General features: G+C 48.8%; 1 protein-coding gene across 1 annotated transcript in view; it reads right to left on the reverse strand.

Moving 5' to 3' along the window:
* Cfap251 (cilia and flagella associated protein 251) overlaps positions 1 to 25,505 on the reverse strand; it is a 60,453-nt gene extending 34,948 nt beyond the window's left edge. Inside the window, exons 1-11 of the mRNA XM_036171646.1 lie at positions 25,402 to 25,505; positions 23,702 to 23,912; positions 23,261 to 23,383; positions 21,632 to 22,003; positions 16,713 to 16,850; positions 13,645 to 13,754; positions 9,557 to 9,751; positions 8,358 to 8,608; positions 7,668 to 7,819; positions 6,623 to 6,796; positions 4,223 to 4,407 (exon numbers count right to left, since the gene is read on the reverse strand). Of these exons, the coding sequence (XP_036027539.1) occupies positions 4,223 to 4,407; positions 6,623 to 6,796; positions 7,668 to 7,819; positions 8,358 to 8,608; positions 9,557 to 9,751; positions 13,645 to 13,754; positions 16,713 to 16,850; positions 21,632 to 22,003; positions 23,261 to 23,383; positions 23,702 to 23,899 (1,898 nt within the window). The 5' untranslated portion in view covers positions 23,900 to 23,912; positions 25,402 to 25,505. The remainder of the gene's footprint in view (positions 1 to 4,222; positions 4,408 to 6,622; positions 6,797 to 7,667; positions 7,820 to 8,357; positions 8,609 to 9,556; positions 9,752 to 13,644; positions 13,755 to 16,712; positions 16,851 to 21,631; positions 22,004 to 23,260; positions 23,384 to 23,701; positions 23,913 to 25,401) is intronic.
* Positions 25,506 to 26,075: the final 570 nt, after the last annotated feature.

Here is a 26,075-nt window from a genome sequence, read left to right on the forward strand (position 1 = left end):
GCTTTATCTCTTACTATATCTTGGAGACATTGCCATGTTACTGCATAAGCAGCCATCTCATTATTTTCCCGTTTGCCCAAAGCGTCATTGTGTCCTGGTGTATGACAAGGCATCATTTAACTAAGGCCCTATTAACGGACATTTGAACTGCCTCCATTTCAAAACATATTTCCTTACGAGAGATCCTTTTACTTTATGTCTTTGGCATACACGCGTGGGCACTTCTGCAGGCTCAGTTCCTGGAAGTGAGAGGGTATAAAACTTAACAGAGGGTGACAAATTGCTTTCCCAAAAGGTTACGCCAATTTACACCCCACCAGTGGTCAGACGAGCAAGCCCGCTTCCCTACACCCTTGCCAAGGCTTGGCCCCATCAATCACTTTTATCTCCACTAACCCCATTTGTAAAAAATGATGTCTTGCTTTTGTCTGCCTCCTCGAGAGAGGCTGCTAAGCATCTGCCCCTAAGCTTATTGGCTTTCTGTGAGCTGCCTTTCCGCATCCTTTCAAACGTTTTAAAACACATTTAAAAATTCTTTTTTGATTCATCATGAGAAGGCAAACCTTCCCCATTTGAACTGCGCTTACCAGACTCAACTATCCCTCTAACTCAAGAGGTGCCTTACACGAGGAGCTCTTATTTTGGAAGGATAGGAATGTTCTGGAACTATGGGAGGAGGAAGTGATTAGGTAGGACTATATACATACAAAGTCATACAGCAGTTAAATGCTGTATGAGTTTGACTTCCAACCTTGCTAAGTTAGCTCCTGTTCTTGAGTCAGGCCGAGAGGTTGAGAAGTGAAGTGATTTTTTTTGTTGTTTTTAATTTCACTTTTTGTTATTGTGTGTCGATAATGGGGGTAGGTGGTGCACACACGCTGTGTGGACAACTTTCAGGGCTCAGTTCTCCACACGTGGACTCATGTGACAAGTACTTTTTACCTGAGGAGCCATTTCCTCCAGCCTTATAAACTGTTTTCTTCTTCTTTTTAAAATATATTTATCTTTTTTGTTTTGTTTTTGTTTTTGTTTTGTTTTTCGAGACAGGGTTTCTCTGTGTAGTTTTGGTGCCTGTCCTGGAATTCGCTCTGTATCCCAGGCTGGCCTCGAACTCACAGGGATCCGCCTGCCTCTGTCTCATGAGTGCTGGGATTAAAGACGTGCGCCACCTGGTTCAAGTTCAAGGCCAGCCTGGTCTACAGAGCGAGATCCAGGACAGCCAGAGCTACACAGAGAAACCCTGTGTCAAAACAAAACACAAAAGATGCTTTGAGCTAACTTCAGATGGATGATCAATACGCAGAAACATGAACACACAGCACACACATACAGCACACACATACAACACACACAGACACCACACACACCATACACACACACCCCAACACCATACACATACCACACACACATCATACACACACACACACCATATCCCCACCCCCTCAGACACACACCACACACCACACGTACACAGTACCTCTGTCTCTCTTCGCTGATGATTAACTGTCAGCAGGATCTGCACGTCCGAGGCATGCTGCCTCTTCCCCTGAATTCGTAGATGGAAGGGCGCAGTCATTGTTCCAATCCTGCCTTCTGGAAGAGGACTGATCTTGGTTTGGGGGGATGGGCAGGGGGAATGGCTCATGTTTGCAGTCCCAGCACTTGAGAGGCAGAGGCAGGGGGATTACTGTCAGTTTAAAGCCAGCCTGGGCTACAGAATGAGACACTATCTAAAAAGAGAAGCACAAAAACAAACAAAAACCCACAAAGCAAACCAAAGAGGAAGAGAGTCTGGGGGCGGGGGTCATCTTGGGGCTCTGGAAATCTCATTTGAGATGCCCTTTAAGGTATGAGCGTGTCCCGGCATGAAGGCGCATGCCTGTAATCCCAGTACCTGGGAGACTGGGTTACACAGCAAGACCCCTTTTCAGAAACAAAATAAAACCAACCAACCAGTTAAAACTCTGCTCTTCCTCCTGCAGCCTGGGCACACAGCCGCTGCTGCTGCCGCCCCCCCCCCCCCAAACATTCCTTCTGCCTCCACGTCTGCCAGCCACAGCCACTGGCAGCCACTCCCTGGCAGAGAGGCTCGCTCACCACAGGGTAGAGCTCTCTGGGCAGTCCCTAGTAAAGGGCCGAGGCAGAGCAAGAGCCAAGGCTTGAGGCTTGGCCTGCCTGCCTAATGGTTGTCCAGAAATTATGAAGCCTCCTCCCCCAACCTCAGAGGGACAGTACTTTGCAAGGCTCTGGGAAGCTGAAGACAGCGGCCCTGTTGCTGGGACGGCACACAAGATCAGTGTCCAAGGAAAGGGAAACCTGGGACCCACACAGGTCTTGCAGAACCTATGGTCACACCCAACAGAACACCCTTGTAGGGAAGAAAATGTGCCTCTTTCCCCCCTCCACCTTCACCCCCGGTTTTTCGAGACAGGGTTTTTCTGTGTAGCTTTGGAGCCTGTCCTGGATCTCGCTCTGTAGATCAGGCTGGCCTCGAACTCACAGAGATCTGCCTGACTCTGCCTCCCAAGTATTGGGATTAAAGGCGTGTGCCACCGCCGCCCGGCCAAGATGTGCCTCTCAAATGCGGCTGTGGGTGCCCTGGTTGTGTTCTGCAACCTCACCTACCTTTCCCTTCCCAGTTTCCTGCCTCACGGCTTTAACACTCTGCTCTAGAGCCTGGTGGTGGCGCATGCCTTGAATCCCAGCACTCGGGAGGCAGAGCCAGGCGGATCTCTGTGAGTTGGAGTCCAGCCTGGTCTACAGAGTGAGATCCAGGCAAAGGTGCAAAGCTACACAGAGAAACCTTGTCTTGAAAAACCGAAAAAACAACACAACACAACACAAAACAAAACAAAAAACCACTCTGCTTTAGACTCCAGCTTGGCCTCCACCAAGAATGAAGAGTCTAACTGAGGGGGGGGGATTGGGGATTTAGCTCAGTGGTAGAGCACTTGCCTAGCAAGCACAAGGCCCTGGGTTCTGTCCTTAGCTCTGGAAAAAAAAAAAAAAAAAAGACAAGCGTCTAACATGCAGTGGGATCTCTAACCCGCCTTGTCCAAACTCAGATTCTACTGATCTCAAATCTATCCTTCCCTGTCCACACCCGGACCCATTCAAGGTCAATACAACTTTGCTGGCTGCTTGGGCCTTGTCTTCAAGGTATGTAGGAAAGTCTACGCTTTCTCTCACTTACCATCTGCTCCTTCCCTGCCACCCTCAGGCCACGATCATGTCCACAGAACAGCCTCTTACCCTGGCTGCACCCCCCAGTCTGCATCCCATACATAGCCCAGCCCTGGGGTAGAAACGCGAGGTCAGTCTCCCCGCGGGCCGTCCTTTCCACCTTCTCCACTCACGCTTCCAATTCCACTCAGCCGAGCCACTTTCTAAGAACTTTAGACCCCAAACACCTTGTTCTTACAGATCCTGTCTGTGGGCTTTCCCCCAAATGTTCATGTCCCGATTTACTCCTTCCTCCCTAAGACGCCCCGCCCCGGGTACTCTTGGAAGACAGCAGCCCATCTGCCCCCCAGGAACTCCCTCTGGACACCTGAGGCTCCAGTCATTCCGCACGGCACTGCCACCCCCCACCTCCTCACTCCTGTGTCTCCCCCATCACTGACGTGCTCGCCCCATGGTGGCGCTTTGTACCCACCTTCACCACCCAGGACACCACCTGGCCCATGTTAGGAATGAACAAATGAATGTGATTAGCTGGACCTAAAGCTCCTTTGGGAAGCAGCGTGCGAAGACTCAGGCGTGGTAGCACACACCTGTGATCCCAGGACTCAGGAGGCACAGGCCAGGACTACAGAGTAAGACCCTCTCTCAAAATCAAATCAAAACAACCACAACACAAATCAAACAACTGTCGTGTTTTCTTAAATAGTTGGGTTTGTTTTGTTTTGTTTTTCTCCTGGATGGAAAAAAGATGGCGGGTTTGGGAACACCAGTGACTTCCAGGTTCCAGAGCTGTGTCCTTCAGAGATACATGGGCACCAAGCTCTGGGACCCTTACCTCCCTGGCACCTGGCAGAAAGCAAGGACCCCAGGCTGGCATCCTTCCTCAGGCATGGATCCGCTGTGTGCTTTTGGGTGAACCTGACTTACATGATCTGTGACTCAGTTTCTCCCTTTGAGAAGGGAACGGGATGAGCTGTTACCAACTGAGGGCTGAAAAGTGGGGGTAGCCTGCACATTAGTGGGACGCCCTGGTGCTCACCTGCACATTTTTGTGGTGGAATTGAAAAGCTTCACTTTGTAGCAGCTGTTACAGACAAGCAGGAAGAGTTCCTTGGTGAGCGGCGGGTACCAGATCATACAGGTCGGGTAGGTGCCCTGGTCGGTGCGGTGAATGTCCAGCACTTCCAGGTGGTCTTTGTAGCTCTTGATAAGATTGTACTCGATCTGCAGAGGTGCACAGGGGACGCATGAAGACCCAGGCTCAGTGGTTCTCAGCCTTCCTCACCCTGCCACCCTTTAATACAGTTCCTCATGTTGTGATGACCCCTAACCATAAAATGATTTTCAGCCAGGCGGTGGTGGCACACGCCTGTAATCCCAGCACTCGGGAGAAAGAGGCAGGTGGATCTCTGTGAGTTCGAGGCCAGCCTGGGCTACAGAGCTAGTCCAGGACAGGCTCCAAAGCTACAGAGAAACCCTGTCTCAAAAAAAAACAAAAAGAAATTTATTTTCATTGCTACTTTATAGTTGTAATTTTCCTACTGTGATGAATTGTAATTAAGTATCTGTGTTTTCTTTCTTTTTTAAAAAAAGATTTTATTTATCTATTATTATACACTGTATGCTAGAAGAGGGCACCAGGGGCACCAATTCTCATTACAGATGGTTCTGAGCCACCATGTGGTTGCTGGGACTTGAACTCAGGACCTCAGGAAGAGCAGTCAGTGCTCTTAACCTCTGAGCCATCTCTCCAGCCCAGTATCTGTGTTTTCTGATGGTCTTAGGTGACCCCTGTGAGAGGGCTGTTCACCCCCTCTCCCTCAAAAGGGCAAACTTGGCTGAGAAACTTCAGGCCTTGGGTGTCGACCTGTATGGTAACTGGCTGGGTCCCTAAGTTCCCTGACTCTACACCTGGGTGCCACCTTCACAAAGCACTCACAGGAAGCAGGATGGCGGGCTCAGCACCCAAAACCATCACACCCGTGGACCCCCAAGTCAGGTGTCAGAGACATTCAGCGTGGCCTCCCCAGGGACTCGCAGCCAAGAAGTGCCGTGGAGTGTGAGGACTTAAGTTGAACTCCGACGATGGATTAACTTCAGCCTCACCCCTTTCCCTCATCTTGGGAATGAATTCAAACCTAAATCATGGCACTGGATGGCCCCAGATTAGCAGCAGCCTGCACGGTCTGGCCCCAAGAATACAGATGACATAAGGGGAAAAGGCAGGCCTGGAGGAAGGACCGGGAAGGATGGGGGAGGATGGGAGCAGGGGTGGGTGGAGACGCCGTGAGTGGTCGCTTCTGAGTGGGTAAGGGTTGACCTGATAAATCACCCACTGCCCCTACTGCTCTGGTTAGTTTTTGTCAAGCTGATTCAAAATAGTCTCACCTGGGGAGAGGGACCCTCACTTGAGGAATTGCCTCCATCAGATTGGCCTGAGGCCATGACCATGGGCCCGTGGGCTTGGGCTGTATGAGAAAGTAACTGAGCGAGCCATGGAAAGCAGCCAGTAAACAGCACTCTTCCAGGGCCTTAGCCTCAGTTCTGCCTCAGCTCCTGTCTCTAGGTTCCTGTCTCCAGGTTCCCTGCCTCCAGGTTCCCCGCCTCCAGCTTCCCTGAATGAGGGACTGTCAGGTATAGGCCAAGTAAACTCTTTTCTTTCCCCAAGTCGGTTTTGCTCAATGTTTTGGGCTGCCTCACAGTGTCTGCTCTGTCCCCTGTCCTGCGGTTTTCTCATGTAAGTCACGGTCTCGCCCTGACCTCTGGATGCCGAGGAGGTCTCAGCAAGTGTCAGCTTTCCCCGTGGTCTCTGGGAGGTGAAGGCAGCCGCATCATCTGTCCTGTGTGTGTGTGTGGGGGGGGACACGACGGGACACACCCTCCCTGCTGCCCTCCTGCCCAAAATCCCCACCTCAGGACATGAGCCACGTGAGCCCTCACCTCAGAGAGCTTTGCCAGACTTCACCATACAGTTATTTTTCTGGACACGTTGTAGGTGGAGTGCGGGGCATTTGCCCACCAACCCCACAGTTCCCCAGAGTTTTCTTGAGTGTGAGCAACAGGAAATATTAGAAGGATTTAGATTGTGGAGATAAACAGATAGAAAATAAAGGACAGCCTCGAGAGGACCTGGAACCTATTCCAATGGGCCCGCACTGTCTCTGCCCCAGGGTATTTATAGAGACGCCAAGGGGTAGAGCAAAAGACCTCCTCCCCCAGCACAGCCAAGTGCAGACCATCTCAGACGCCTGCACTCAGGCCCGCGGTCCTAATCATCCTCTATGTGGATCTGCTGGGTAAAGCCACGAGGAACCTAAAAACGTGCTCCCATGGTGGAGTTTGCACAAAATGTTAGGGATGAAATGGGCAGGACAGGGGTGGGGTGAGGTGTGTGGGGGGTATGGTGCTGGTGATGAGCAACCCGAACTTAACAGCTCACCAGGAACCTGTCTTTCCCGAGGCTCAGCAGCCTGGGCTCGTTGCTGTCCAGGTGAACGCCAAACAGGAGGCTTTGGATGCTGTTATGATGAGAGCGGAGCCTCGCCAAATATTCCCAGACCCTCTGGCCGTTTATGACCACCACCTTATACACGGCCACGGTGAAACTGACATCCTAGAGGAGCAAGAGCAGAAGTCGTCTCCTGACTTGAGGATCTGAGACTTGCCATCATGGCTCTCAGACCCGTTGGCCTTCAGAACCTCTTGTCCAAAAGTAAATCTTAGCACGGCAGAACAAGGAGAAAGCGTGGTGCCCATTCTGCAGACCAGGAGACTGAGGATACTGGTGTGAGGCCAGTCTCACTCCTCCTCCCACGCTCTTACACGGTGCCCCAGGGAAAGCCATGGCCCCGAGGCTTTCTGCCTTTGTCCTGCCTACTTTTCCCTACTACAGAAAGTAAAACAGGCCTGGTACGGGTACAGAGTGGCAGAGAGCAGCCAGCAGGAAGGCCCGATGTCCGTGCTGGGTGCCAGTACAGTTCTGAACCTTAGCGGTGCTGCATGTACAGGCCAGGCTGGATGTAGTGGGATGCCAGAGGGAAGTGGCCCCATGAGGACCTTCCTCCTTCTCCTCCTCCTCCTCCTCCTCACCGCCACCACCCCACCCTGCCACACCTGACAGAAAGGCAGACCAGGGGTCAGCCAGAACCGCTTTCCTGAGATCCCATGCCCTAGTCACAGAGTCTGAAACTCTGAGGAAGGACCTTGAGACCAATGAGGAGACTGCCTTGCCAAAATGAGTGAGGAGGAAGGATGGGGTCCAGAGAGATGGGGGTCCAGAAACGCGACAGCCAGCTCCTGGGTCTGCAGAATCCAAGTCTGGAAGTTCTGAGGCCTTGCTCCTGTCTGCCTGTGGAAGTCCTTGTGCCTCACCAACCCACTCCCCTCCCCTTTGAACCACAGCCTGACTGGGACATGAGCCCTGCTTTCCTCATACTCCTCGCCTCTTTGTTCGGAAAGAGCCCTGAGCAGAGGGAAGGACTCACAGCCGTCGCCATGTAGTTGGAGTCATGGGAGAAGCTGACGTGAGACACACTCGTTCTGGAATATTTGAAGGGCTCTGGAATTTCATTTTCTAGAGACATCGCGTCGAGAATATAAACTGTCCCCTCAGTGAATCCAGCTCCAAGCAGGGATCCTGAAAAGACAAGCCAGAGGACAGTGATAGAAATGAGGACTTCCTTGGGGGCTGGAGAGAAGGCTCAATGGCTAAGAGCACTGGCTGCTCTCGCAGAGGACCCGGGTTCAATTCCCAGCACCCACATGACAGATCACCAGTGTCTGTAATTCCAGTTGCAGGGATCTGACACCAATGGCAAAACACCTATGTACATAAAGTTAAAAAATAAAATAAAATAAGTTAAATAAAAAAAAAAAAAAGACTTCCTTCATTCCAGGGGTGAGTCTGCGGCAGGCTTTGCTTGTTGGCAATAAGCAAAAGAAAAAAAAAAAACAGGGGTTGAGGATTTAGCTCAGTTGTAGAGCACTTGCCTAGCAAGCACAAGGCCCTGGGTTCGGTCCTCAGCTCCGGAAAAAAGTAAAAAAGAAAACACCACAGAGAAAATGGGAAGAGAGACACTTGGGGAGGAGGTCGCTAAGGTACAGCTGTGTGCAAGGCTGGGGAGAGGGACAACCGGCCTCTGTGGGTATCTTGGATCCTGTGACTGTGGGAGTACCTTCGGGGTTGTAGGTCAGACTCTGGACCCCAAGCCCCTTCTCGAAGGCCCTGCTGAACAGATACATCTTCTTTTCGTAGTCCCACACCTTGATCATCCCACAGACACTTCCAACCGCGATGAGGGGTTGGTACGGGTGGCAGGAGATGGCATAGACGGCATCTCTAGGCTCCACAAAGAGCTTCTCAAGTTTGGTGCCATCTGCCGTCATGTGGTACACGGTGGCATCAAATGTTCCGATAATAAAATTCCTGTTTGCCGGAGAGAGACCCAACAGGATCAGTGTTTGCAGAGAATGGCCACACCAGCCATTCTGCTTCTAATTGCCCATGAACCGCCTTTGTCGTCTATAATTTGGTGACATTATTAACCCAACATCTCCAAAAATATACCAACAGCCTCCATTTGCAAGTGAAAAAAGCCCCCTTTTCCTCATGTAAATTGAGTCATTAAGTATGCAGATGGACAGTCAGTTGTACAATTAGCTAATCTACACATGCAAATATTCATTTGTGTATGCAAATATGGAGTCGGGTGTACACATACAGATGTGCCTGTAAAGACTGCAAGGGTAATTAAGCAGACGTGCAGATAATTCAGTCCTGAAATGTTATGGCTACTGATTACCCAGTGCCTTTAACCTCGGTGGCTAGGACAAGCTCAGCTCCAAGAAATGAGGTCACTCCACGGCCAAGGGCCCCAGGCACAGTGGAGACAAGTACTCGGGGATAAAGGCCACCCAGCTTCCAGTTACTCAGGCAGCTAAGTAGTTAAAACCTTTAACTAATTAGAAAAAAAATCTCCAGGGCAGCACAGAGAAATCCTGTCTTGAAAAACAAAACAAAACAAAACACACAAGTCAAGTGGTAGTGTCACACACCTGTAATCCCAGCACTCGGGAGGCAGAGGCAGGCGGATCTCTGAGTTCCAGGCTAACCTGGTCTACAGTGTGTATTCCAGGATAGTCCAGGCTACACAGTTAAACCCTATCTCGAAAAACCAAAACCAAACCAAAACAAATCAAAACAATCCAATACCTACTGCAATCAGCCAAGGAGAGCCACCTGTAAAACTAGGAAGGTGAACTCTCCACTCTATATCCTAGGAACACGAGGAACATTCACTGCACTGCATGCAGGCTGAAAGGGGCCATCAGTCATTTCGGGCCATCCAAGTGGTGACATTCATTAACGACTCACCTGACGACGAAAAGGTCACCTTTTAAAGTGCAGTCTATGGGGAGGTTGGATTTCTCGGTAGGCGGACTTGCCGGGGCCTTTGAAAAGGACAGAGTCCTGATGGCACCTAGTTTGAAGTTACTGTACCAGTTGACAACAGACAGGGTGTGGTCGTAGAACTTGATGCTGCCCTTAATGTCACCTGTGACAATGTAGCTGGTAGAGAGAAAAACACCAGGCTGTGACACTGCGCTAATGGCAGATGCCGCCTATTGAACATCGGATTGTGTCAGGCTCTGGACCCCAGGTGTCGCCATGTTCAACAGCGGCCAGTGAGGCTGCTTCTCCTGTCACCCACTTCACATCAACATTTCCAAGGCTAGAGAGAAGTTAAGAAATGTGCCCAGGGGCTCAGCGGTTAAGAGCACTGGCTGTTCTTCCAGAGGTCCTGAGTTCAAGTCCCAGCACCCACATGGTGGCTCACAACCATCTGTAATGAGATCTGGCGCCCTCTTCTGGCCTGCAAGCATACATGCAGACAGAACACTGTATACATAATAAATAAATAAACCTTAAAAAAGAAAGAAAGAAATTTGCCCAAAGCCTAGTATTGCCTCTGGGGGCGGACCAGTCGCACTATTGTAGCTAGACCAGTAAGGAACAATGTGGACCCAATGGGCTACACCAGCATAGACTCAGAGAAATTTTTTTTTTCACTATTGTAGCCCAGCTTGGTGCTGTGGAATAATTCCTTTGTATACTGTGAAGATTTGTCACTCAGATTGGTTTGACAAACAGCTGAACAGCCAATAGCTAGGCAGGCTTTTTGGGGCAGAGAGAATGCTGGGGAGAAAGGTGGAGTCACCAGGCAGCCGCAGAGGAAGCAGGAGATAAACATGCTGTACTGAGAAAAGGTTCTGCCACATGATAGATCAGAGATAAGAAATACGGATTAATTTAAGATATAGGGGGTTAGTAACAAGCCTAAGCTATCAACCAAGCATTTAATATTAGTAATAAGTCTCTGTGTGGTTATTTGAGAGCCTGCTGGCCAGACAGAGAAAGTCCACCTACAGGTTGGGTCCCTGGTTTGAGTTTTATGATATCTGATCTGATAACTTATGGCCCATAAAAGATTATTCAGAGGCTGTTTCTGGTCTTAGAATTTAATATTCTCTTTATTAAAGTAACAAATTAAAGAAAAACACTATTTTTTCCTTAAGGTTTTTGTTCAATTGGAAAGTCTTACTCAGGGCCAGGGATGTAATTCAGTGAGGGGGTGCCCACAGAGCCTGTGTATGACCCCAGGTTCAATCCCTAGTACTGCAGCCATGACCACAGCAAAAGGTTAGCTGAGTGTGGTGGCCAACATCTGTCAGCCTAGAGGCTGAGACGGGAGGGTCCTGAGTGTCAGGCCAGTCTGGGCTACACAGTGAATTCCAGGTCACCCTAGATTATCTAGGAGGTCACTGTCTCCAAACAAATCCTACTCATCCTACTCACTTTATGAGTGTAGCATATTTTTCTCAGTCACCTTTGTGCAGGTTTGATTAATGTATGACTCTACAAATTTGGCTATTAATCTTAAAAATGCTTTTTTTTTTTTTTAGCTGAGGATTGAACCCAGGGCCTTGTGCTTGCTAGGCAAGTGCTCTACCACTGAGCTAAATCCCCAACCCCATTAAAAACGCTTTTTAAGCTGGGTGTGGAAATATATTTGGTTTTATGTTTTTTGTGGTCTAATTAAGAAACAAATTTCTCACTAATACTGAAGTAATTCCTATAAGTCTAATAAATGTATCCACAAATATGGTAAACCTTCAGCTTTTGTAAGTATTTCTAACACTATTTATAAAGCTAAAATGATTTCTATTTAAAATTGGAAGTCTAAATCAGCCACACATTTTCAATTAGAATCACAAATCTAATCTGCTAGAGACTCTGATACGTCAAATTCTCTTAAACTTTATGCAGTCCTAAAGTTATGAACAAGTTTTTTGGGTCATACCTATGTAAATACTACACAGAGCTGAGTTATCTGATTCGAAACCTCTCCAGGGCTGCAGTCCATTCTCCCGCTATGAACTGCATGCTATCATTCCTAAGGATGTGAGGGCTGCATGTGAATGTCTGGGGCTGCATTTTAGTTAGCTGACGCTGCCCAGACGACAGAGAGCCAGTGTCCTTCAGCTGAGCACAGACTTTGTCCCAGCCAGTGGCACACAGAGGACTGTTCATAGCAGCTGTCACGGGAGCTCTGTAGCAAGAAAACGTGGGGCGCCACACAGCCCACAGGGCCCTGGGGCGTACAGGTGGGACAGTTCCCTGTCTGAGGAAAGAGCCTTCATGGCTCTGGTGCTGGGCATGTGTTCTCTGTAAGCCAGGGTCAAGAGAGCTACACCATCAGATTTATTCTCGGGAAATGACTGTACAAAATTCTGGGCAGAAAAACCACAGGATGAAGGCCCTCTGAGTATGTTTAAATCAGTAGCAGATGTTCTAGAAGGAAGCGCGCCTGACTGATTATCACTGGAAAAAGCGCTGTAACCGGCGATGATGGCCAGTGCAGACTTCAATTTTCAGCTAAAATCATTCACATAGGTTTTCATAAAAATTGTGACGAATGTCTTCCGTGACTAGTCATGCCTCATTGCTGAGGGTCAACGGAATTTGAAAGACAGCGCAGGGCTGGCGAGGCGGCTCAGCAGTTAAGAGGAGCTGGGTTTGGTTCCCAGCACCCACACGGCAGCTCGCGATCCCCTGTAACTCCATTTCCGGGAGATCTGATACTTAATTATTTGTGTGTTTGTGTATGGGTGTTTCACGTGCATATGTACACCATGTGCATGCAGTGCCCCCAGAGGCCAGAAGAGGGCGTAGGATTCCCTGGGATTGGAATTAGAGAGGGCTGAGCGCTGTCTTGTGGGGGACGGGAATCGAACCCCGGGCCGTCTAGAAGAGCAATCCGTCATCCTAACCACTGAGCCAAGTGCTCAAGTCTCTAAATAAATATATATATATATTTTTAAACCAAAAAAGACTGGAATGGTGTAACAGGGGCGAGCTTTAAGGGTGTTAAGCTCCATGAGAGAAGCACAGAGTCCACAAGCTTCCGTGACTCGGTTCCCAGGCAATGTCCGGAGTAACACATGCGTGGAGGCTGGTGTGTCGGAGGAGCTGGGGGAGAACGCAACTGCTATTGCAGTGGTGGCAATATCGGGAAGTGGAGTATCCCCGTGGTGTGCCACTGGATTACCCATTTAAAAATGGCTGCCCGATGTGGTGGTGCACACTTCCAACCCCAGTACTCAGGAGGATCGCGTGTTCAAGGACAGGCTGGATCTATAGCAAAACCCTGTCTCAAAACAACCCAAAAATAAACAATAAAAATAAAAAGTGGGGTGGGAGGGGTGGCTCACGCCTTTAATCCCAGCACTCGGGAGGCAGAGCCAGGCGGATCTCTGTGAGTTCGAGGTCTACAGAGCGAGATCCAGGACAGGCTCCAAAACTACACGGAGAAACCCTGTCTTGAAAAAACCAAAAAAATAAAATAAAATAGGGCTGGTGAGATGGATCAATGTGAACAGGCACCTGCTGGCGAGATTGATTGTTCAACACCCTAGATCCCACATAGAAGGAGAGAACCATCTCCCACAAGTATCTATGAACCCCACACATGTACTGTGGCATATGTGGACACACACACACACACACACACACACACACACACATACACACACACACACAGAGTAAGTAGTTAGTTAAAGAGAAAACTACACACACATACACAGAGAGACAGAGAACAATGGACTGAAAGAGAGGACTGGTTATAGGTAAAGGCTGCAGAGGACCCTGTTAAAAGAAAAAAGAACTTCAATGAAAATCTGATATAGAAGTGAGGTTCCCGATTGTGACAGATTTAGCATCCAGTGTATGTTCTACCCTTTCACGAGCTGGGTTACTGTGACCCTCCCTTGGTCCAGTCTCCTCTGGGCCACCAACAAACCAAGTTTCTTGGCAACAATATTATTTAGCCCTTTCCTGGTCACAGTGGCTGATGATCCTCTGCAGGAATTAGAACGAGGAAGATTTGACCACACGGAGCCTACCCTGTGAAGGAGTCCCATATAATTATGAGGCAGTCCGGTCCTTTGTCTGCTGTGGCGACCCATCGCCTGTCTTCGCTGACACAGAGGCAGGAGATGATGTTAGGGTGGCCCTGTGGATACGAAGAAGACACATTTATAAACAGTAAGGATGGGGCCTGGTGTGGACCTCAAGGAGGGCTGAGTCCACATAGCCCTGAGCTCTTTCCAAAGCTTGCCTGCCTGGGAAGCGACTTCCATGGGCCCTCCCAGAGGTCTATCTCTTGTTGGGGTTGGGGGTGGTTCCCAAGCTTTCTCTTCCTCCACAAGCCTGAAGGAGCTATACTCTCCAAAAGAATAGGTCCTCTCTCGGGATGGAGGTAAATTGTCTACCCAACCAGGACCTCTGAACTCCCTGCTGGCTTCGTCCTCCACAAACACTACTCACCTTAGATCACTGAACAGCTCTGCAGGTCACTGTTTTCTGATCCAGTCTTAACACCCTAGTCATTTCCCCCACACGACAAAGGAATCTTCCAGAAGCATAATCAAAGACAACAGCACTTTTCTCTGCCTCCCCAAGACATGTTGTAGGTGGAGTTTTCCTGTCCCAACCTCCTGTTCCCAAATAACTGACTCAGAGACTTAATATAAATTATAAATGATCTGCGAATAGCTCAGGCTTGTTACTACCTAACTCTTACATATAAATTAACCCATATTTCTTATCTATGCTTTGCCACATGGCTCATGTCTTGTTACCTCATTTTCTACATGTCCTGATTCCTCAGGATATCCTTCTGGCTCCGCCCTCCTTCTCCCATCATTCTGCTGTATAATTCCTGCCTGGCTACCAGCCAATCAGCTTTTTATTAAACCAATCAGATTCACAAATCTTCAGTGTACAAAAGGATTATTCCACAGCAACAGGGTTTCACTGTGTAGCCCTGGCTGTCCTGGATCTCGCTCTGTAGTCCAGGCTGGCCTCGAACTCACAGAGATCCACCTTCCTCTGCCTCCCGAGTGCTGGGGTTAAAGGCGTGCGCCACCGCTGCCACCACCTGACTTGATGACAACACTCTCACAGGACATGGTCCCCATTTTTCTTCCTCTCCTTCCTGTTTGGAAGGTTCTTCACCAGACTGTCTTGTTGGCTCATTTTTCTCATTTTTCAGGTCTCAGCAGAAACAGGATTTTCTCAGGTCCTGCTAGCCAACCCGAGGTCTCTCGCATTATGACTTCCTTAGTGCACCTTCACATCTCCTTTGATGCTTACTCTGTGCTTATCTGTTTATGCTCCCTGCTTCAACGCTTGTTGATATCACAGCCTGGGAAATCCATGAGGATGGGGCTAGATCAGTTTGGTTCATGGCCACAGACAAATAATCCGAAACCCAGCCGCGGTTAGGATGTTAGGTTGTAAACAAATGGTCAAGGTCAGTCCTGGTGGTGCACGGGCATGGCTAGGCTCGTGTGGGTTATGCTATACCCTTCTGGGCTGCCTGCCCATCCCAGCCACCGTCCCTATGTGGTTCCTGTACTTGGTGATACATGCTTAATCCAGCTTCAATGGGGCTTGCTCGATGTTTTTATCAGAAAGGAGATTCCTTAGGTTGCATCCCCAGTATCACACGGAGCACTTCCTAGGTGCTTGGGAAATACTCAGTGATCCTTTTGATCTTAGCATTGACTACAAAAGGTCCTCTAATGTCCCACATTCATGAAAAGGCAACACATTAACTAATAACCAAGTCAACAGTAGATCAGTAGACGCTCAGACAGGACATTTTAGGAAATGACCAGTGAAAGGGGTCAAGCTGTCAGGGATGGAGGAATCCAGCAGTGTGAGGAAGGCAGGCGTGGAGGATGCCCAGGGAGGGGCAGAATAAGAAACACTGTAGAAACAGGGGGTGGAGGGGGTAGGAGGACCCCTGGCTCCTGAGTACTTCCGAGTCCTGAGACCTAGAGCCACTGCATACTAATGCGGTCTGGGCTAGTCACCTTGACACTGAGCCTATTTCTCCTTCTGTCACACGGGCCCTGACATCTACCTTCCAGCATGGAGAACCTGAGTCTAAGTGGATGTGGGCCTGTATCCCCAGTGGACAGCTGCCCTTCGTGACTCCCCAGACTTCGGTGGGGATATAATCTGTGTTGCCATGGTTTTTGTTTGTTTGTTCACTTTGGTTTTTTTTGTTTGTTTGTTTGTTTTGTTTTTTGTTTTTTTCAGAAATGTACAAAATCCAGATGTTTCCAATTCTTGAAATGTTAGAATTAGTATCAACGACTGTTAGCCACTAGGTACTGATTAGACTCATGGACAGTGGGCAACAGCATGTGCTTTTAAAATTTTCTTTTAACTTATTGCATTTATTTATGTATCCCCATATGCGTGCGTGCAAGTGTGTGTGTGTGTGTGTGTGTGTGTGTGTGTGTGTATGCATGCACACACACCTGCCATAGTGCAAATGTGGAGGTCAGAGGACAGCCCATGAGAGTTGTTTCTCTCCTTCCACCACGTGGATCTTGGGGACCAAACTCATGTCATCAGGCTCGGTGCTGGCAGGCTGAGCCACCTCACCTGTTGTGACATGTGTCTCAAAAGCAGCGGTTCTCAACCTATGGGTGGCGAGACCCTTTGGTAAACCTCTATCTCCAAAAATATTTACACTACAATTCATAACAGGAACAGAATTACAGTTATGAAGTAGCAACAAAAATAATTTTATGGTTGGGGAGCCACTAAAACATGAGGAACTGTATTAAAGGGTCACAGTGTTAGGAAGGTTAAGAACCACTGCTCTAAAGGGAGAATTTTCTGGAAAAAGGAGAGGCCATAAGGTATGACAGTGAGGCGTTGAGGTCAGCCTGGGACCCAAGGCAAAGTTCTGTATGTCAGTTACAGGAGTCTTCTTCCAGCCCGGCCTGGTGGTACACGCCTGTCATCCCTCCCACTTCAGAGGCTGAAGCAGGAAGTTTGAGAGCCTAGAGCCAGTCTGGGCTCCATGTCTGAGTCCCTGTCTCAAAAAAAAAAAAAAAAAAAAAACAAAGACATCTTTTTGTTCACAGGGAGACAAAGCAAGCCCACATACCTGAAGGTGGTACTGTGTATTCTTGAAGACGTTGTAAATGATGGCGGTGTGCGCACAGATGTAGAGGATGACTCTCTGGTTATCCCGGATGTAGTAGACGGGGAGGAAACTGTTCCATCCAAAGGACCAGGTCATGGTCTGGAGGACAAAAAACAAACACAGGGAGCCTCAAGCATGCTGAGCCCAGAGCTGTGGCTCCTGAGTACCCTACCCTGCCCGCCTCTGGAGGAGAATGACTGCCAAGCCAAGGGGAAAAAAGAAACTTTTTTATGTGCTTGAAACAGGGTCACACGTAACCCAAGCAGACCTTAAACTCACTGCATAGGTAAAGGGGCCTTTTACTCCTCATCCTCATGACTGTCCTACTTTTTCTAAAAAAATGAGAGGAGGGAGGGAGGGAGGGAGAGAGGGAGGGAGGAAGGGAGACAGAAGAGAGAGAGGGTCTTTAACATCATATTAAACACTTTTTCTGGGCTGGAGAGATAGCTCAGCAGTTAAGAGCACTGGCTGCTCTTCCAGAGGACCTGGGTTCAATTCCCAGCACCCACATGGTAGTTCACAACTGTCTGTAACTCCAGCTACAGGGGATCCAACACCCATACACAGACATGCATGCAGACAAGACGCCAATACCCATAAAATAAAAATAAATCTTTTTAAAAATAAAATAATTAAAAATAAATAACAACAGCAAAAACCACCACTTTTTCTGTTCTTTACTTCCCAGATCTGAAGCTCCACTTGGTACTAACACTGAGTAAGTACTTAATGTGATGGATTCCATTACTTCCTGAAAACATGGGATGGAGAAGGTGTCATAAACCCACTTAGCAGGTTTATAAGAAAGGGAAGCAGCAGGGCGGTGGTGGCACACCCCTTTAATCCCAGGACTTGGGAGGCAGAGGACGGCAGATCTCTGTGAGTTCAAGGCCAGCCTGGTCTACAGAGCAAGTTCCAGGTCAGCCAGAGTTGTAACACAGGGAAACCCTGTCTTGAAAAATCAAAAAGAAAAAAAGAAAGGGAGCGTTCAGCCTGAATAACTTGTTCTTCTGCCTTGTTTTCTGTTTTCGTGGTTGTTGCTGCTGCTGCTGCTGCTTTCCATAGCTCAGTGGTAGAATACTTGCTTAGCACGGGCAAGGCCCTGAGTTCAATACCAGCATCACAGACAGACAGACAGACACCAGGTAAGTAAATCCACCCTTCTGGGAACGATGCCAAAAGAAGAATTTTATGAAATGAGAAACCAAGGCATTCTGGAAAGGGCACAACAACCCTGGAAATGACCAGTGGCTGCCAGGGTTCTGGAGGAGGAGTGGGCGGGAGGTGGGCAGGGAGTGAGGCTGAAATGGCGGACATTCGGAGTTACACACCCATCAAAGCCCACGGAATGTATGGCACGCCTGGCTGCTAATGCCATCTGCTAAGGGTCACGTTAACGTTGGCATATCGGTGCTGGCAAACGTGCCACGCGGACGTGAGCTGGTAACGGAAGGGGAATCTGGAGGCGGTGGCACTGAAGAGGCCTAACTTGACGTTAGTGCAGCCATGACAGGCAGGCTGCAGACAAACAATACGGGGACCAGGCCTCACCCTTACAATAACCAGGAAAAGCATGAACTGTGCCCTGCAGGAGACCAGTCAGAACTTAGACAGGCAAATGCTAGATGCTCTAGAACACAAAGCATAGCTTACATCACTTGTATGTAAGTTGCCAATCTCCTTGCAGCAACGCCAGTGCCAATCCCTGTTTGACAAGACTTCTGTTACCTCACTCCTGCCCAATCAGGAGTTCAACCCCCCCCATCTGAATCCAGAATTCCCCTCCCCTCCCCCCATCCTTTAGTCCTTAAAAACCCTGCCTCAACTCAGCTCGATGTTCTCCCTGATCCAACTGCTGTCCAACAGGACAGAGAGCCCAAGCTCGAGCTTGCAATAAAGGCTCTTTGCTTTTGCATATGGACTTGGAAACTCTGTGTACTTACTGTCCACTCAAATTTCCCCTGAGCCTGAAGCTGTGCTCTCCCACACACAAAAATCTAATCAATTAAAAGCGGCATCGAGAGTGGGAGGCTGGATGACAAACATCTGGAGATCACTGAATCATCCAGGCATATGGCAACAGCTGCCTTTCTTTTCTTCTCTTGGAACAAAAACTTAGGAAGTTGAACGGTGGGACCAGGCATTTCTTCCCAAGAGAGACACACGGCCGGTCACACACACGGTGACTCTTCTCTCGGGCAGCTTTGCTCCCCACGCTTCTTGTTCCCATCTGCCTGCTCCCTGGAACTTGTGTTTCTTTTTAGATCTCGGATTGTGTGGGCGTGAGTGGTAGAATTGTGGAATTATAATCGTCTCAAGGCTGCACCTTCTAGGAACAGAATTACTTAATATTTGCCTTGGTCCTAAAAAAGCTGGTGTATGCAAATCAAACTGTTCTTTTGGAGACTTGCTAATCCTAAAAGGATCATCATGTTCATCCTGAAAGCTTCATTTTGTCCTTTTAAAATTAGTCATGAGAAAGGAAAGGCTCCAGCTGGGTATGGTGGTGCATGCCTGTAATGCTGGCACTTCAGAGGTGGATTAGCCTTGGCTACACAGTGCATTTAAAACTAGCCTGGGATAGACAAGTAAACAAAACAAGGGACCATAAAGAGGGCTCATTGGGGCTGGTCGTGGTGACACACACCTTTGGTCCCAGCACTCAGGGAGGCAGAGGCAGGAGGATCTCTGGGAGTTCGAGGCCAACCTGGTCAACAGAGTGAGTTCCAGGACAGGATCCAAAGCAACACAAAGAAACCATGTCTAGAAAAGTACAAAAACAAAATAACAGGGGGAAAAAATGGTACCCATAGGTTCATGTATTTTTAAACTTAGTCCCCAGTATGTCACTGAGGGTGGGCTTTGAGGTTTTAAAAGCCCACTCCAGGTCCAGCCTCTCTCTTTCTGCCTGCTACCTGCAGATAGATTAGGATGTAAGCTCTTAGCTCCAGCTCCGTGCTGGTCCCCCTGCCTACTTGCCCGACTACCACATTCTCTGCCATGATGGTCACAGACTAACTCTCTGAAACTGTAAGCAATGCTTTATTTTAGAACCGTTGCCGTGGTCATGGTGTCTCTTCACAGCAACAGAACACTGATTAAGAAACCTCAGCAAAGGGGTGTGGAGGCAGGAGGATCCCAGGGGCTTGCTAGTCAACTAGCCTAAAAGAAATGCTGAGCTTCAGACTAAGCCAGAGGCTCTCAGAAAAATGAAGTGGGACGTGGGCAAGATGGCTCAGTGAATGAAGGTGCTTGCCGCCAAACCTGAGGACATCAGTTCAGTGCCCAGACCTACAAGACGGGGAAAGGGAAAGTGACCTCTGCAAGATGTTCTCTGGCTTTCCTGTGTGCACTGGAGGCTGTGCGTGCCCCCTCACAAATAAATGCATTATAAAGTCTTTTTTCTTTTCTTCCTTTTTTTTTCAATATAAATTCTTTCTTAAATAAAAATAAATAAGGTAGAGAGTGGTGGAGGAAACCAGTGGCTATTGGCAAAGTTGTACATGTCTATAATCCTAGAACTCGGGGCTGAGGTAAGAGAGTTGTACATTCAAGGCTAGCCTGGGCTATGTAGCAAAACCTTGTCTCAAAGTAAAACAGAAAAACCAAAATCTAACGTGAGCTCTCCCTGTGTCGGGACTAAGTTCTTTACATAGATAAGAGTCAATCTTCCGAAGGCATGGATGCTCGGGAAAATAAAGGGGAAAAAAACCCAATTTCCACAAAGCAGCAGATGGGGAAAGCAGTGGGGGCGGGGTCTCCTTCTCCCGCACTGGGAAATGACAGTATTTTTGTGCCTCGCAGATGGTGCCTCCCTGGGATGCATGTCAGCAGCAGCAGCAAGGACAGATTCCTCCTAGGGAAGGCCAGAGGTGTGTCGCTTTTCTCATGAGGGTCTGGGGACCTCTCAAAGGTCTCCCCCTAGCGGAGGCAGAAAAGTAGACACGGAGGAGGAACAGTGGTAGCATCTAAGAAGGAAGAGGGTAAAGAGAGAGAGAGAGAGAGAGAGAGAGCGCAGAGGGAGGAAGGAGAGAGACAGGGTGGGAAAGGAGGAAGAGAGAGAGAGGGAAAGACGGCAGGGTCTCCGTCGCAGAGTCGCCAAGGCAACAGTCAAACTATGCCCGGCATTTCCGGCCTGCTGAGCAGTGCTATTGAACCCAGATGTTGTCTTCCAGTTCCAGGTCTAACACATGGGTGTCTCCCCAACCCTCCCAACTCTTGACAGAACTTTAAAAGACATAGCTTGTCTGAAAAGTATTAAAAAGGTTTTTTTTTTCCCCACCCCTGGGCCAGAGTTGCCAAGTGAAAGGACTGAGTTTACTCCTCAGAACCCCTCTAAGTAACAAAAACCGCCTAGGCACGACAGAAGTGAGTAGCTGGTAATCCCAGTGCTGGGGAGGCAGAGACGGGGGTTTTTAGGAGGGTGGGAGATGGATGTCACTGGCCAGGCAGCCCAGGCTACTTTTCAATACAGATCCCAAGCCAACGAGAAACCTTATGGGGGAAAAAAAAAAAAAAAGCCCAGCAGTGATGGTAGAACACACCTTTAATTCCAGCACTCATGAGGCAGAGGCAGGCCAGTCTCTGAGTTCAAGGCCAGCCTGGCCTATATAGTAAATTCCAGAAGAGCCAGGGCTACACAGAGAAACCCTGTTTCAAACAAAACAAAACAAAACAAAAGTAATAATAATAATGGTGAACAGAAGCTGAAGAAGACACTCAAGGTTATCCTCTGGCCTCCATATGTATGTGGGTGCACACACATAACACACATACACACACAAGCACATGCACACTGGAACTTCCCAGACATGCAGATGCCCTATCTCCCTCACAGAACTGTCCAAACCCAGGAATGACAGACACACTGCAACACTTACCAAAGGGTACACCTTGGAGACCTCTTCCTTCTGGAACAAGGTGTCTTCTGTGGAGGTGGACACCATGGACATCTTGGTACTCCCTTTGAACTGGGATGATATCTGCCCTTCTTCCGAGAGAAGGAAGGACAGCTTTCCCGAGTTTCTTGATCCTCTGTCTCTCCGATCTTGGGCTGAGAGTCCGGACTCCCTCTTGGCTTCCTCCTTAACTTCCTGCAGTAACTTCCACCTGAGAGACTCCATCTCTCCCTCCTCATACCCGACGGCAGCTGCTTCAGTAATTTCAATGTTCGGACTGACCTCTCTGAACATCTCGCTTACTTCAGGACTTTGGGAGTGTATGGACGACTCGTTACTTTGTGAGGTTTCAGTCTTGAAATAGAAACCAAAGATTCTGACCCTGCATGTAGTACCCAGGCTACATTTTCCCATTCACCACCTTGTTCCATTCCCAGTTAGCCAGTGTCATGATAACAGGTGGTTCAAAAGGAAGCCTGGGACATTATTTTAGGTCTATCTATCTATCTATCTATCTATCTATCTATCTATCTATCTATCTATCTATCTATCATCTATCTATCTATCTATCTATCTATCATCTATCTATCTATCTATCTATCTATCATCTATCTATTTATTATATATACAGTATTCTGTCTGCATGGATGCCTTAAGAGAGCACCAGATCTCATTATAGATAGTTGCAAGCTACCATGTGGTTGCTGGGAATTGAACTCAGGACTTCTGGAAGAGCAGCTACTGCTTTTAACCTCTAAGCCTCTCTCTCTACCCCTGTGCCAGGGACATTTTGTATTAAAAAATTAATGGCCGGGCGGTGGTGGCACACGCCTGTAATCCCAGCACTCCGGAGGCAGAGGCAGGCTGATCTCTGTGAGTTTGAGGCCAGCCTGGGCTACCAAGTGAGTTCCAGTAAAGGCGCAAAGCTACACAGGGAAACCCTGTCTCGAGAAAAAGAAAAAGAAAAAAAGAAATGAATCATGGCTGTGTTCAGGTTAATTCTTGGCCTCACAGCAATACCACACAGTAGGCCCTTCTAAGCACCACTGAGAGGTTTGCCTTTGGACCAGCACTGAGTTCTTTCTTGGGGAGCAGGCTGTGGGAAATACCACTATTATGTCACGGGAACTTGGTTACATCTTCAGCTAATCCATTGGCCCTTTCCAAGGCAGGTACAGACTTCATGGAAGCTTGCATTGACCAGCCTCCAAACTGGATCTGACCAGCCTCCGAACTGGATCAAACCACCTCCTTGGCATCTCACAATTACTCTACAGAGCTTATAGTTTTCTTTTCTTTTCAGTGTGTGTGTGTGTGTGTGTGTGTGTGTGTGTGTGTGTGTGTGTGTGTGTTTTATACAGGTACTCAAGGAGTCCAGAACAGGGCATCGGATTCCCTGGAGCTGGAGTTATAGGACACTTTATCATGGATGCTGGGAACCCAACTCAAGCATTGAGTAAAAGCAGCCAGGGCTCTTAACTGGCCGAGTCATCTCTCCAGCCTCAGGACAGTGTCTCACTTTGGTTTTTCACCGCATACCCTGACTGACATACACTCAGCACGCCGCTAACACAACTGAATGAAGGGGTGGATGAGTCAGTTTGAACTCACCAGTGAAGATGCTGATGTGGAGGACTCAGAGCTGATGACAATATCATCCAAGTTGACCAGCTTTTTAGACTTCTTTGCTGCTTGTTTTGTGACGGTCCCTCCCTTTTTCTCTCCCTCCCCAGGCTTCTCTTTCTCCTCCTCTTCCCTTCCCTCCTGCCCCTCCCCCATGCGCTCCTCCTCTTCCTTTTCCTTGTCCTCTTCCTCATCTCCTTTTTCTTCTTCACCTCTCTTCTTTTCCTCCACCTCCTCTCCTCTCTTTTCCTCTTCCCCACCCCTCACTTCCTCTTCCTCTCCTCTCTTTTCCTCCACCGCCCCTCTCACTTCCTCTCCTCTCTTTTCCTCCACCTCCCCTCTCACTTCCTCTTCCTCTCCTCTCTTTTCCTCCACCTCCCCTCTCACTTCCTCTTCCTCTCCTCTCTTTTCCTCCACCTCCCCTCTCACTTCCTCTTCCTCCCCTCTCGCTCTCTTTCCGTCTTCTATCTGCCCCTCCTCCTCCTGAGGCTCCTCCCACGACACTGTGTCTTCGGTTAGACTCTGTTGCAGATTTTCTTCTTCAGAACTTGGATTATATTCCTCTTCTTTTTCTGTGTCTACACTTTCTCCTGTTTCCTCTGGGGGATTTTCTTCTGTATCTGACATCCTGTGGATTCCTCTAGAAAAAAAATTTGACACAGACTCAGCAGACCCCTCTGCCTCCTGCTTCAGCTGCCTGATGTGTTACTCCCGTTCCTTCCCCTGGGAGTAAAAGAGATGCCATCTTCTTGGGAAAAGCCTAGCTCAAATCTTAAAAATCTTCAGAATATCGACTTCCAGGCCTCCAATCTTTCTAGGGATGATCTTAGCACCTTCTAACTCATTTTAAATAATTCATATTCCCACAGGCAGCACAATGCATAAGGCAGACATTAGCAAAGATGCCAGTGACAGGCTAAGAACAAGGCGGGCTGGTGACTGAAGTGGGCTTTACAGTCCCTCCACTCCCGCACCCACCAACCAGCCTTGTTCTGTGACCAGGAGCAAGTCACATTTTTCCTTCCGAGGTCCAACTTGCTCACAGGCAAAACTAAACATGAGAATCCTAAATTCTAGCATGATTTAAAGACTGGGGTAGCATGTGTCAAGTGTTTAGTACAGATACAGCCCAGAGCTTGCAGAAGGGGGTGGCGGTAGGTATTATGGAGATAAAAGCAACTCTGCTTTTTCAAAGAACTTGAAAGTTTAAAAGTCCTCTGGGGGGTAGATGAGACCCCAAGTCTTACAACCTGAGGCAGACCCCCAGGACTCACATGGTGGAAGGAGGAAACCAACTTCCAAAGGTTGTCATGTGATCTCAACACATACAACATAGGATGTGTCCCCTCCAATAAACAAACAAACAAGTAAATAAAATCAAAACTTTAGTTCTGGGCTGGAGACATGGCTCAGTGGTTAAAAGCACCGACTGCTCTTCCAGAGGACCTGGGTTTCATTCCCAGTTCCAACACATCTGTAACGCGAGTTCCAGGGGAGTCTGATGCCCTCTTCTGGACTCCACAGGTACTGCACACGTGGTGTGCAGACACGTATGCAGACACACAGACACATTAAAAACAATTTTTAAAAAATTTTAATTAGTGCCAGGCGGTGGTGGCGCACCGCACGCCTTTAATCCCAGCACTCGGGAGGCAGAGGCAGGTGGATCTCTGTGAGTTCGAGGCCAGCCTGGTCTACAGAGCGAGATCCAAGACAGGCACCAAAGCTACACAGAGAAACCCTGTCTCGAAAAAAAAAATTTTTTTTAATTAATTCCTCTGATACATTCTCTCAATCTTCCCCTACAACAAACAAAAATTTGGGAGGAACAGGGCTGGAGGATCATTTTAAGTTCTAGACCAGCCCAATCTTTCTTAAAAAAAAAAAAAAAAAAGGCTCTGAGAGGCGAGACAGAATTTATTTCTGTTTGAAAAAGCGCTGCTATGATTTCCCATGTCTACTTTGCCAGCTCTTTAGCCGGACAACTTCTATGCCCAGGCCTGCAGGGGCAGGGGCAGCCCCTAGGTCCAGGCGCCGCCACTTGCTCTTTCTGGGGTGCTCCAGGTCCCACAACCTCGCCCTGCCGGGCGGGACCCCCACCCGGGCCATGCCCTGCACTTCGCACTTACAGAGGCCTTCCTTACTCCTCAAAAGCCTTGGGCCGTCCTGCCTCCGGGACTCCCGAGCGGCCGGGCGTCCTCCCTCCGCGCTCCCTAGTGACGGTTGCCAACCAAGCTCCGTCTCTCTGGCAACAGCTCCGCGCGCCAGGCCGGGGCAGGGAGGGAGCAGGACGGTGGTCACAGGCCCAGCTGGACCAGCCTGCCCCCTGCCGGCCAGGCGGCTCACCCTCTTACTCTTTCCTGAGCGACCCTTTAAAAGAGCGTCCCCCACCCCTGGCGGTCCTGACTTCTCCAGAGTTAGGCAAAAATGAAACGAAGTAGTGTTTGCGGTTGTTTTCTCCAAACTGGGACATTTTGGCTGGTAGAGGAAACGGGGTCGGGGGTGGTGGTGGAGGAGACGGGGGCCGGGGCCGGAGGGTGTGCTCGGGAAACTCAGAAAAACAAAACCACCACCCTGAAATGTCAGGAAGTCCTTCCCTAGGTCATAAAAGCATTGAAATAAATTAATAAAAAAAAAAAAAAGATGGAGCGGCCTCCCGGCCAGGTGTGATGTAACACAACTTCGAACCCGGAACTAGGGAGACGAAGACAGAAGGATCGGTTCAAAGTCAAGCCTGGGCTACATGAGACTTGACTGGGGTAAAGGAGAGTCGTGAGTGGAGTCGCCAGCAAACTGTACGTCC

This window comes from Onychomys torridus, chromosome 22 (genome assembly GCF_903995425.1).
Source record: "Onychomys torridus chromosome 22, mOncTor1.1, whole genome shotgun sequence".
NCBI classification, from domain to species: Eukaryota; Metazoa; Chordata; class Mammalia; order Rodentia; family Cricetidae; genus Onychomys; species Onychomys torridus.